This window comes from Nerophis ophidion, linkage group LG01 (assembly GCF_033978795.1).
Source record: "Nerophis ophidion isolate RoL-2023_Sa linkage group LG01, RoL_Noph_v1.0, whole genome shotgun sequence".
Lineage (NCBI taxonomy): Eukaryota > Metazoa > Chordata > Actinopteri > Syngnathiformes > Syngnathidae > Nerophis > Nerophis ophidion.
Window position 1 is genome coordinate 49,583,254 of NC_084611.1, and position 12,831 is coordinate 49,596,084.

At 41.0% G+C, this 12,831-nt stretch overlaps 1 protein-coding gene across 4 annotated transcripts in view; it reads right to left on the reverse strand.

Moving 5' to 3' along the window:
• Positions 1-12,831, reverse strand: part of grin2bb (glutamate receptor, ionotropic, N-methyl D-aspartate 2B, genome duplicate b) — a 308,114-nt gene that overhangs the window by 100,131 nt on the left and 195,152 nt on the right. For all 4 annotated transcript variants that reach the window (XM_061906010.1, XM_061905985.1, XM_061905994.1 and 1 more), the window contains exon 6: positions 6,129-6,321. In XM_061906010.1, the coding sequence (XP_061761994.1) occupies positions 6,129-6,321 (193 nt within the window). The remainder of the gene's footprint in view (positions 1-6,128; positions 6,322-12,831) is intronic.

Genomic DNA, 12,831 nt, shown 5'->3' on the forward strand with positions numbered 1-12,831 from the left:
TATTATTATTATTGTTTATGTTCACTAAGCTCCAACAAAAGAAAGTTAAACCGGGGCCACCACTGACTAAAGAGGTAAAGTTCTTGTCAGGCTTTGACATGGATTGAGTGTGCTCCTTCGACGCAGTGGGATTACAGGACGAGCCAAGCGTGAATTCAGGTTCATGTTTTTATTTAAACACTATAATAGAAAATAATCAAACTAAGGGCGCTCACAAAGAGTAAGATACTTGGCTAAACAGTACAAACGTGAAACAAAAACACCTGCTCGTTGGCATGAAAGACAATTTAACTATAAACTTAAACAGCACGATGGCAAGACTAAAGACATGAAACAAAAGAGTGCACTGTGGCATAAATACATAAACAACTTACACGGCATGGAACTGTGGACTAGGACGTGAAGGTTTGAACAGCATGGGTAGGGAGCGTGCGAGTGTGAAGATCCCAGGACGAAGACAAGAAAAGGAGTGACTTAAATAGCTGTGATGATTAGTGAAAACAGGTGAGGCTGAGAACAGGGACGTGACAGGTGAAAACTAATGAGGTTGGCATGGAAACAAACAAAACCAGGAAGTGCAAAACGTGACTGATTGTCCAAAATCAAAAACATAACATGACAAAACAAGATCCATAGGTGTGACAGAGCCCCCCCTTAAAGACAGCTCCCAGATGTCCAAAACAAAAAACAAAACAAAACTATGATCGACAGTCATGGGAGGGCGGGAGGGGGACATGGCGGTGGATCGCCAAACCACGTGTCCCCGTATCCAACGGGGCAAGGTCAGGTGGCGGCGACGCGTGGAGGACCGAGGTGGGCGACCCGGGAACGGCCATATCCGTGGCAGACCCCCTTGGCGTGGCGGACGACCACGTAGTGGCCACAACTGTGGCCGACGAGGAGGGCGTGGCGGACGACAACTTAGTGGCCACAATTGTGGCCGACGAGGTCGGCATCTTTGGCGTGGTGGACACCCACGTAGCAGCCACATCCGTGGCCAACAAGGAGGCGGGCGCGTCGTCATCGTGGCAGGCGTTGGCGATCGACGCGGATTTGGGCATTGGCGGTCGACGTGGTCGTGGACTTGGTCGTGGAGCTGACACTGGCGGCACTTGGATTCGACGTGGAGCTGCCACTGGCGGCACTTGGCTTCGACGTTGAGCTGCCACTGGGGGAACTTGGCTTCGACGTGGAGCTGCCACTGGGGACACTTGGCTTCGGCGTGGTCTTAGACTTTGGCGTGGTCTTGGACTTTGGCGTGGACTTGGACTTTGGCGTGGACTTGGACTTTGGCGTGGACTTGGACTTTGGCGTGGACTTGGACTTTGGCGTGGAATTGGAGCTGGACTTGGATTTGGTCTTGGAGCTGGACGTGGACTTGGTCTTGGAGCTGGACGTGGACTTGGTCTTGGAGCTGGACGAGGTGGCCTTGCTGGAAGCTGCGGCTTAATCGGCCGAAAGACTCGTGGAGGTGGCCGTGTTGGCCGCTGTGGCTTGGCAGGCTGAAAGACTGGAGGTGGAGGACGAGCTGGTCGCTGTGGCTTGGAACTGCACCGGGCAAAACCAACCCACAAGCTCCCAGCCCCAGCCCCCCCCCCCTAAAGGAGTGGCTGCCAGACACTTTCATCATGGTCTGGAACAGTCTTTTGGGGAGGGTGGAGGGCGGTGAGGAGGAGGGCTGAATCTTCCCCTTTGAATTCTTTTATTGTCTTGGTTTGAATACTTGAAAAAAAAAATTCTTGTGACTTGGGCGGGGTTTGAGTCCTGGGGGGCGTGGCATGAACTTTGGATGGCTGTGATTGCTGTGATCTGTTGTGCAAAATCATTTTTTTGTAATAATTAATCATTGTTATGGGGTCTGAGTCTTCTGGTGGAGGTGGGTGATTAACTGTGAAAGTCCTGAAAAAAAAATCTTCCTGATCTGTGATGTGTGTTGACGGTGGCGTGAAGTTGTCGTGGAGAGTCCGGGCAGCTCGCGGTCCACTTCCGCCCTGAGTGGGAGGAGCTTGCTGGCGCGACGCTTCCTTTCCGCACCTGGAAGCCTTCCCTAACGTCCTTCGTCGAGGGTGACGCTTCCGAGAAGACGGCGTGGCGTCATCTTCGGACCAAATGGATTTTATTGGCACCAATTTTCCATCTGGCCCCCACATCATCTCTCTGAGCACCATGGAGGAATAGCGGAGCGTTTCCTCCTCCATAGCGCGCAGCACCGCCAACGGAGCCTCGTCCAAATGATCATCTGCGAAGGAGCTCTTATGCCGGGATCTTTCTGTCAGGCTTTGACATGGATTGAGTGTGCTCCTTCGACGCAGCGGGATTACAGGACGAGCCAGGCGTGAATTCAGGTACATGTTTTTATTTAAACACTATAATCAAAAATAATCAAACTAAGAGCGCTCACAAAGAGGAAGAAACTTGGCTAAACAGTACAAACGTGAAACAAAAACACCTGCTCGTTGGCATGAAAGACAATTTAACTATAAACTTAAACAGCACGATGGCAAGACTAAAGACATGAAACAAAAGAGTGCACTATGGCATAAATACATAAACAACTTACACGGCATGGAACTGTGGACTAGGACGTGAAGGTTTGAACAGCATGGGTAGGGTGCGTGCGAGTGTGAAGATCCCAGAACGAAGACAAGAAAAGGAGTGACTTAAATAGCTGTGATGATTAGTGAAAACAGGTGAGGCTGAGAACACGGACGTGGAAACAAACAAAACCAGGAAGTGCAAAAGGTGACTGATTGTCCAAAATCAAAAACATAACATGACAAAACAAGATCCATATGTGTGAAAGTTCTAAGTAATATCTTACATTTATAAGCTAACTATTGGCTAACTTTCTTTACAATGAGTGAATATTGGTTGTGTAGCCTATATGCTGAAGTGCAAAAATTAAGACTAAATTAGTGAATTGGTATTTTTATTTGCAGTGTAATTTAATTGGCAGTTTATTTAGGAAACATATGCATCACAATTATTTGGCGCAGTGGAAAAGGAGCATTGCCGTAAAAGTAGGGCTCGTCATTGTCGCTTCTCAGCAACCGAGAATGAAAGTTTTCACGACATATTTTTGCGACCATTTTTCTAATTGTGTATACAAATTCAGTGTAAAAAAAAAAAATATTATATGAAAATGTCAGTGTTAATGGCTCTTCTTTTCATGTTGGCATTTAGACTGCAGTCATGTTTATTTTAGTCAGTTTTTTCAGTCAGTTATTATTATTATTGTTGTTTTTGGTCACTAAGCCCCAACAAGAGAGGTAAAGTTCTAAGTAATATTTTACATTTATAAGCTAACTATAGGCTAACTTTCTTTAAAATGAGTGGAAAGTGGTTGTGTAGCCTTTATGCTCAGGTGCAAAAATTATGACTAAACTGGTGAATTAGTATTTTTATTTGCACTTTAAATTAATTAACAGTTTATTTAGGAGACATATAAATCAAAATTATGTATAAATGTAGTCAGACTCACCTGTGTCATCATGCCCATGGCAAAAAAAAAAAAAAAGTACCGGTATTTTTTTAAGGCTTTTTGAATTCCGCTCATACTTGATTAGTACCGGAACACCGTACTACCTTAATACTCGCCGTCGTTGCTTCTCAGCAAGCAAGAATGAAAGTTTTAATGACATATTTTCTCGACAAGTTTTCAAATTGTGTATACAAATTCAGTGTAAAAATAAATAAAAAATATGTATAAAATGTCAGTGTTAATGGCTCTTGTTTTCACATTGGCATTTAGACTGCAGTAATGTTTTTGTTAGTCATTTTTTCAGTCAGTTATTATTATTATTGTTTCTGGTCACTAAACCCCAACAAAAATAAGTTAAACCGTGGCCACCACTGACTAAAGAGGTAAAGTTCTAAGTAATATTTTACATTTATAAGCTAACTATAGGCTAACTTTCTTTAAAATTAGTGCAAATTGGTTGTGTAGCCTTTATGCTCAAGTGCAAAAATTATGACTAAAGTGGTGAATTTGTATTTTTATTTGCACTTTCATTAAATCTACAGTTTTTTTAGGAAACATATACATCAACATTATTTATAAATGTAGTCAGACTCACGTACGTCATCATGTCCATGACAAAAAATAAAAATTACCGGTAATTTTAAAAAGGTTTTTGAGTCCGTCAGCAGCGCGGTACTTCATTAGTACCGGTACAGCGTACTACCCTAGTACTCGTCGTTGTTGCTTCTCAGCAATCAAAAATGAAAGTTCTCATGACATATTTTAACAAAACACGAATCATGTTTTGTTATGTTCTGTTAGTTTTGGACTCCCTTAGTTCCTGTTTGTGCACCTCTGGTTATTTTGAATCCCGCAGTAAGCTGCACGTAACAGAATGAAGCCAGCCGTGGAGCAGGGACCGGAACTTGCCTCGGCGCAGGAACAGGTACTGGAGTTCGCCTCGGTGCAGGTACAGGAACTGGAGCTGGCCTTGGCGAAGGTACAGGAGTTCGCCTCGGCGCAGGTACAGGAAGTGGAGCTGGCCTCGGCGCGGGTACAGGAGTTCGGCTCGGCGCAGATACAGGTACTGGAGTTTGCTTCGGCAAAAGTAGAGGAACTGGAGTTCGTCTCAGCGGAGGAACTGGAAATGGAACTGGCGCTGAGGCGAACTCCAGTTCCTGTACCTGCGCCGAGGCCAGCTCCAGTTCCTGTCGAAGTTCCAGTTTCTGTACCTGCGCCGAAGCGAACCCCAGTTCCTGTCAGCTCTAGTTCCTCTACTGGGAACAGGCGCAGGAACAGGTACTGGAACTGATACAGTAGACGAACCTGGCCTCGGTGCAGGTACAGGAACTCGAGTTTGCCTCGGCGCAGGTACAGGAACTGGAGTTTGCCTCGGCGCAGGTTACCGAAACTGAAACTGTTACAGGAACTGGAGTTCGCCTCTGCACAGATAGAGGGACTGGAGTTCGCCTCGGCGCCAATTCCTGTTCCTGCGCCGAGGCAAACTCCAGCTTCTGTACCTACGCCGAGGCCAGCTCCAGTTCCTGTACCAGGAACAGGCGCAGGATCAGGTATTGGAACTGGTACAGTAACCGAAGCTGGGCACGGGGCAGGTATGGGAACTGGAGTTCGCCTCGGCGCTGGTACAGGAACTGGAACTGTTACAGGAACTGGAGCTGGCCTTGGCGCAGGTACAGGAACTGGAATTCGCCTCGGCGCAGGTACAGGAACTGGAGTTCGCTTCGGCACAAATAGAGGAACTGCAGTTCGCCTCGGCGCTGGTACAGGAACTGGAACTGTTACAGGAACTGGAGCTGGCCTTGGCGCAGGTACAGGAACTGGAGCTGGCCTCGGAGCAGGTACAGTAACTGGAGTTCGCTTCGGCACAAATAGAGGAACTGCAGTTCGCCTTGGCACAAGTAGAGGAACTGGAGTTCGCCTTGGCGCAGGAACAGAAACTAAAATTGGCACCGAGCCCAGCTCCAGATCCTGTACCAGGAACAGGCGCAGGAACAGGTAGTGGAACTGGTACAGTAACCGAAGCCGGCCTCGGCGCAGGTACGGGAACTGGGGTTCGCTTCGGCGCAGGAACAGGAACTGGAACTGGCGCCGAGGCAAACTCCAGTTTCTGTACCTGCGCCGAGGCCAGCTCCAGTTCCTGTACAAGGAACAGGCGCAGGTACAGGTACTGGAACTGGTAAAGTAACCGAAGCTGGCCTTGGCGCAGGTATGGGATCTGGAGTTCGCCTCGGCGCAGGTACACAAACTGTAACTGTTACAGGAACTGGAGCTGGCCTCGGCGCAGGTAGGGGAACTCGAGTTCACCTCAGCGCCAGTTCCAGTTCCTGTACCTGTGCCGAGGCGAACTCCAGTTCCTGTACCTGCGCCGAGGCCAACTCCAGTTCCTGTACCTGCGCCGAGGCCAGCTTCGGTTACTGTACCAGTTCTAGTACCTGTACCTGCGCCGAGGCAAGTTCCGGTCCCTGCTCCACGGCTGGCTTCTTCCCGTTACGTGCGGGGCGGGGGTTCACGGCTTACTGCGGGATTCAAAATAACCAGAGGTGCACAAACAGGAACTAAGGGAGTCCAAAACTATAACAGAACATAACGAAACATGATCCGGACCATGGATCATGACATTTTAATGGAAACGTTGAAACCGTCTGACCTGAGTATTTCTTTGGAGTGGCCGGTGCCGGCGCTCTTCTTGTCGGAGGTGCCGACGCAGCTGGACTTCAACAAGGTGTGGGGCCCCCGGTCCAGAATCATGGTGGATGTTGCCGTGGCGATGACGGCGACGGCGTCGCGCACCCTGGCCTCGATGTTGTAATCCCACTCATCGTACGACACAGAGATGAGCCCTGCGTGAAAAGAGAGGAACATGTCGTGAAATTGTTGCTGTGGTCCGTGTCCCTTTGGCGGGGGGCCCCACAAACTTTTACCGTATTTTTCAGACTATAATGCGCACTTAAAATCTTTCATTTTCTCCAAAGTGGACAGTGTGCCTTATAAGTGCAGCTATTTAATTTGGCACATGGTGTACTGATACTAGTGACCAGTCACGCATAACAGATACGTGTGGACTGCAGGTTGACGCCTGTTCGATAAATGACACCAGTAAACTTCCTTTGAAAATATAGAGCATTACACACGGCGCTCAAAAAATTGTCAAAATGTTTTAGTACGACTTTAGTAAGCGAACATAATCGCACCGCTTGATGGATTGTGGGAGCATTATGGCGAGCATAGTCAGACGTACTGTGCTTCAACATACGGTATTATTGTGGTGAGTGTATATGGGCCCCCACCATGGCACCTATTAGCAGACATATAATCTAGCGTTTTGTTTTGCGATCTTGTGCAAAACTAACTTTGCTCACCTTCTGGTACCTGCTTATCTGTATTTGGGATCTGCATAATAAATCCTGAAAATGTTCAGATGTATTTTTCTTTATATTCTTGTTATGGCGCATTTTATAATGTGGTATTTACCAGTAAAGATATGGTATTTACCAGTATAGATATGTTTTTTTTTTACCAGTATAGATATGTTTATTTTACCAGTATAGATATGTTTTTTACCAGTATGGATATGTTTTTTTACCAGTATAGATATGGTTTTTACCAGTATAGATATGTTTTTTACCAGTATAGATATGGTATTTACCAGTATAGATATGATTTTTTACCAGCATAGATATGGTATTTACTAGTATAGACATGTTTTTTTACTAGTATAGATGTTTTTTTTTACCAATATAGATATGTTTTTAATAGTATAGATATGTTTTTTACTAGTATAGATGTTTTTTTTTTTTTTTACCAGTAAAGATATATTTTTTTACCAATATCCATATGTTTTTTTTTTACCAGTATAGATGTTTTTTTATACCAGTAAAGATATGGTTTTTACCAGTATAGATATGGTTTTTACCAGTATAGATATGGTTTTTATTACTATAGATATGGTATTTACCACTATAGATATGTTTTTTTTTTACCAGTATAGATATGGAATTTACGGTAGAGATATGGTTTTTACCAGTATAGATATGGTAATTACCAGTATAGATATGGTACTTACCGGTATAGATATGTTTGTTACCAGTATAGATATGTTTTTTTACAGTATAGATATAGTTTTTATTATATATATATGATTTTTACTAGTATAGATATGGTATTTACCAGTATAGATATGGTATTTACCAGTATAGATATGGTTTTTACCAGTATAGATATGTTTGTTACTAGTATAGATGTGGTTTTTACAGTATAGATATGGTTTTTATTAGTATATATATGGATTTTACTGGTATAGATATGGTATTTACCGGTATAGATATGGTTTTTCTTAATATAGATATGTTTTTTTTACCAGTATGGATATGGTTTTTACCAGTAGAGATATGGTAATTACCAGTATAGATATGGTATTTACCAGTATAGATATGGTTTTTACCAGTATGGATATGGTACTTACCAGTATACATATGTTTGTTACTAGCATAGATATGGTTTTTACAGTATAGATATGGTTTTTATTAGTATATATATGGATTTTACTAGTATAGATATGGTATTTACTGGTATAGATGTGTTTTTTCTTAATATAGATATGTTTTTTTTTTTACCAGTATGGATATGGTTTTTACCAGTAGAGATTTGGTATTTACCAGTATAGATATGGTACTTACCAGTATAGATATGGTTTTTACAGTATAGTTATGGTTTTTATTAGTGTATATATGGTTTTTACTAGTATAGATATTGTATTTACCGGTATAGATTTTTATTTTTTTCTTAATATAGATATGTTTTTTATCAGTATAAATATGGTTTTTACCAGTATAGATATAGTTTTTACCAGTATAGAAATGTTTTTTACTAGTATAGATATGGTATTTACCAGTATAGATATGGTTTTTACAGTATAGATATGGTTTTTATTAGTGTATATATGGTTTTTACTAGTATAGATATTGTATTTACCGTTATAGATTTTTATTTTTTTCTTAATATAGATATGTTTTTTATCAGTATATATATTGTTTTTACTTGTATAGGTATGGTATTTACCAGTATAGATATGGTATTTACCAGTATAGATATGTTTTTTACTAGTATAGACATGTTTTTTACAGTATAGATATGTTTTTTATTAGTATATATATATGGATTTTACTAGTATAGATATGGTATTTACCACTATAGATATGGTATTTACCGGTATAGATATGTTTTTTCTTAATATAAATATGAGAGAGTATTAAGGGGATACCTTTAGTCAAAAATGATTTATGGCGGTCAAAGGTCAATGATTTATGAGGGGTCAAGGTCAAAAGTCAATGATTTATGAGGGGTCAAGGTCAAAGGTCAAATTCAAAGGCCAAAGTTAAAGGTCAAGTTCAAATGTCAAGTTCAAATGTCAAGGTCAAGTGGGTGTGGCTTACCCCGGAAGAGGGTGGAGTTAAGACCTGCGGTGGAGTGGTTAAACCAGGAAGAGGGTGGAGTTTTAACCAGAAAGAGGGCAGAGTTAAGACCTGAGGTGGGAGTGGTTAAACCAGGAAGAGGGTGGAGTTTTAACCAGAAAGAGGGCAGAGTTAAGACCTGAGGTGGGAGTGGTTAAACCAGGAAGAGGGTGGGGTTAAGAGCTGACGTCTGAGGGGTTAAACCAGGAAGAGGGTGGAGTTAAGACCTGAAGAGGGAACAAAGGAGGGTTCAGGTTGAGGTCAGTTTTTTAAGGAAGCTTGAGAATGTCATCTGAGCAGCATGTGACCATCCATTTGACAGTTTAAATGTTTACGATCGTTTGAAACAACTTCCAGACTTCCCGAAAACATATTTAAACGATTGGGAGGAACTAATTAGGTTAAGGTTAACCATATGTTTGACCCTGCTTCGATGTATTGATGGCTGGGAATGTTACGTAGGAAGATGTGCACACGCACACACACACACACACACACACACACACACACACACACACACACACACACACACACACACACACACACACACACACACACACACACACACACACACACACAATTACCTCTGCTTTACCATGTTATTAGACAATGGTTTAACTCCGTTTAAGCATTTAAACGTTAAAAGCATTGCACGTGTACGACGTTGTAATACTTTTTTTTTTTCTTACCAGCTGATGACGACGAAGTGAAAGACGAAGACCTTTGTTTAAACGATCTTACAAAGTTGGAAGATGATTATCGAGGTGTGTTTAAACCTTCGAATTATTTAATACTATGTGTATTCATTATTTTGTTTCATAGAGGAATTGCCGTAAGATCCTAACGCGATCGTTTTAACACAAACGCAGTCTGGTGAGTCAAATGATTCTCATTTTACAAGAAAAAAACATGCGGTATACAATACATATATACATATATTTACTTACAGATTTTCCGTTTACATCTCCGGCTCGCTGGTCACCGTTAACGCTGGCGGGTTCATCAACGGCCATTCCAGGCAGAGGAGAAGGCTTGATTGCGCCAAAGACTCCAGACATCGAATCCTTGCTCCGAGGGGAAATCATCGAAAACGACGGTGAATGTCCGACAGGCACCCGCTGTAAGTTTTTCTCGTTTTCTGTAAGCTTTTTAAGATTCTCAGGAGCTTTAAAGAGCTCCTCTCATTCCAATGTCTTTCGCTCAAATGAATTTCGCGCCTAAGGGGAATGGGCGGGGACTGATTCCGGAGGTGGGCGGTTGTTTCCGCCCAGCAACCTTCTGGTGTGCATTAGCGTCACCTACTGAAATGGAGTGGGGACCAAGATGGATCCCTACTCTATATTCTTTTATTTAACCCAATGTTTTTTAAATACGTGTATAATGCTTTATATCCTATGTGTTGTGAATTCCATCCTACAATATCTTCCCAGGAACCCAAAGAAATGTTACCACACCTCCCGCTTTATTTATTCTATAGATTGCCTGAACTATTTCATAAACTAAATCTTGTCTTGTTTCTGATGCTACGTTTTTTTATGCTCATCAATGCACTGCTTGAGTCCGAGCACACAACTACTTTCCTTGCTTTGTTTTCCTCTATCCAGTTAACTGCCGTATAAATTGCTACCAATTCCCCGTAAAAACAGATAGTTTATCACTGATTATTTTATTTAATACTATGTTTCCTTGTGGGATAACTGCTACAGCTCTTACCTTTAATTTTTTTTATAGTTTTTGATGCATCCGTATATATCATATCTCAATCCATTTTTCTATCTGGTAACTATTTAAATTTCTATTCTTTAGTAATTGCATGTTTTCTTTTGGGTTATCAAACATTCACGGTGGTATTGCAGGCATTGGTACTGTAGGACTAACTTTAATATTGTCAATTTTAACTTTATTACATATGTCTCCTATAATCCACCCAAAACTATTCTTTTTTTTTTTTCTCTTTTTTCTTGGCAGTTTGGTAGCACTGGACAAGTCGGATATCCTTGCTTGGATCCTTTTAAAGTTGCCCGATAAACTGCTGAGAGTTGATCTCTCCTCTTGTCCAAAGGTTTTTCGTTCATTTTTACTTGTAATACTGCCACCAGGGTTGATGTAGTAGCTCCACAACATAACCTTAAAGCCTGTGACTGGATCCGGTCTATTTTCCCAAGTCATGTTTTTGAAGCAGATTGGTAAATAATGCATCCGTAATCAATAACAGATGGAATTAAAGTGATATATATACATATATTGTTTTCAACGTCAACCTATCACCCCCCAATCATTACCCCTCAAAGCCCTCATTATATTTAACACCTTTTTACTTTTTCCCCTATTTTTAATTTTCCTGAAGGAACACTCCTGAAGGAATAAATAAAGTACTATCTAATCTAATCCAATCAAATCTATTTTGCTGATGTGGGTTGACTAGTTCATATTTTTATCAAACCATATTCCTAAATATTTAAATACTTGTACCTCTTCTATATTTTCACCGTAGAGTTTTTATTTGGAGCTTGTTTTGTACTTTTGTCTTTGTAAAATGTATGACTTTTGTCTTTCCAACAGAGAATCTTAAACCCCAAGCCGTTCCCCAGTCTTGAACATTATTTACCACTTTGTTAGTTTTTTGATTATTTCTTTTGACTCTAAATAATATACTAGTCTTTCATTAATCATTTTTTCCATTACTTTCCCCAAATTTGAGGTCAATGCTATCGTCCTATAATTTCCTGCCTCTTCCGGGTCTTACCCTGACTTGGATATTGGAATTATTACCGCTAATTTTCCCCTCTGCCGGTCATTCTCCTTCTTCATATATCCTGTCATATCATTTCAAGACCACTTCTTTGACGATGCTACCTAAGTTTTTGATCATTTGATAACTCACCAGGTGTTTCCCCGGTGACGTATTTTTAACCTTTTTCAAAATTCGAACCATTTCATTCAAAGAAAATGTCATATCCATAGTGTTGGTAAAGCTATTATCGTTCTCTTCCATCATTTCCCCAATATTTAAACTCATCGTTTCTTCTCTCTTTTGTTTTTCTACATTTCTCAAATTATCATTATTGTGCACTTTAACACATTTTTTTTTTTTGCTAAAGGTTCTGCTGTTTCTTTACCCGTGACTACATCTTCTTTAATAAATGTGGCACATCATCCTCTTTACCCTTCATTCCTATCTTTACGAATCGTTATATATCCTTTTATTATAAAGTTTAATTTTGGCTTCAGCCCTGTTTCTTGAATACAAATTATATGTGGTTTAGTTTTCATATTTTTAATATATCCCTTTAATTCATGTTCGGTTGCTATCAAACTTCTGGCATTCCACCGGACAATTAACAGGGTGTTGGAATGTGGTAACATGACTCCGTCACGTCTACTCTCTGTAGTACAGCTTGCACTCGGTCCCAAGATAGTTCTTTCAACAACTTTGCTGCTGCTTTGACAATCATTTTGATCTTCTCAGTCTTATTTCTAGCCTGTTCTGTACAGTTTATTACGTAAGCCAGGAATACAACTAGTTTTTCCGTGGAAATTCCTGTATTTGTTGCCTCTTGTTTTTTTTTATTTCTTGAACTATTCACACTTCTGTTCTTTTCTACACTTTCTTGATTTCTCACTTTAAATGCCTCTGCGTATGTAATATTTCTTTCAACTTTGATTTGTTGTACTTCTGTTGCCTGTTTCATGATGTATGGCTTTTGATTATTTCTTTTTTCAATCTACAATTCCAATAAATAACACATATTTCAAGATTACTGATAACTTTTTCAAAATAAAATGTAATTCCTGAATAAGATAATTGTATCGAATCCAATGGATTGTCTAGTCCTAAAACCTCTTTGTAATGTTTGTTTGATTCCCCCAAAATACGACACAGTCTAATTTGAAAAACAT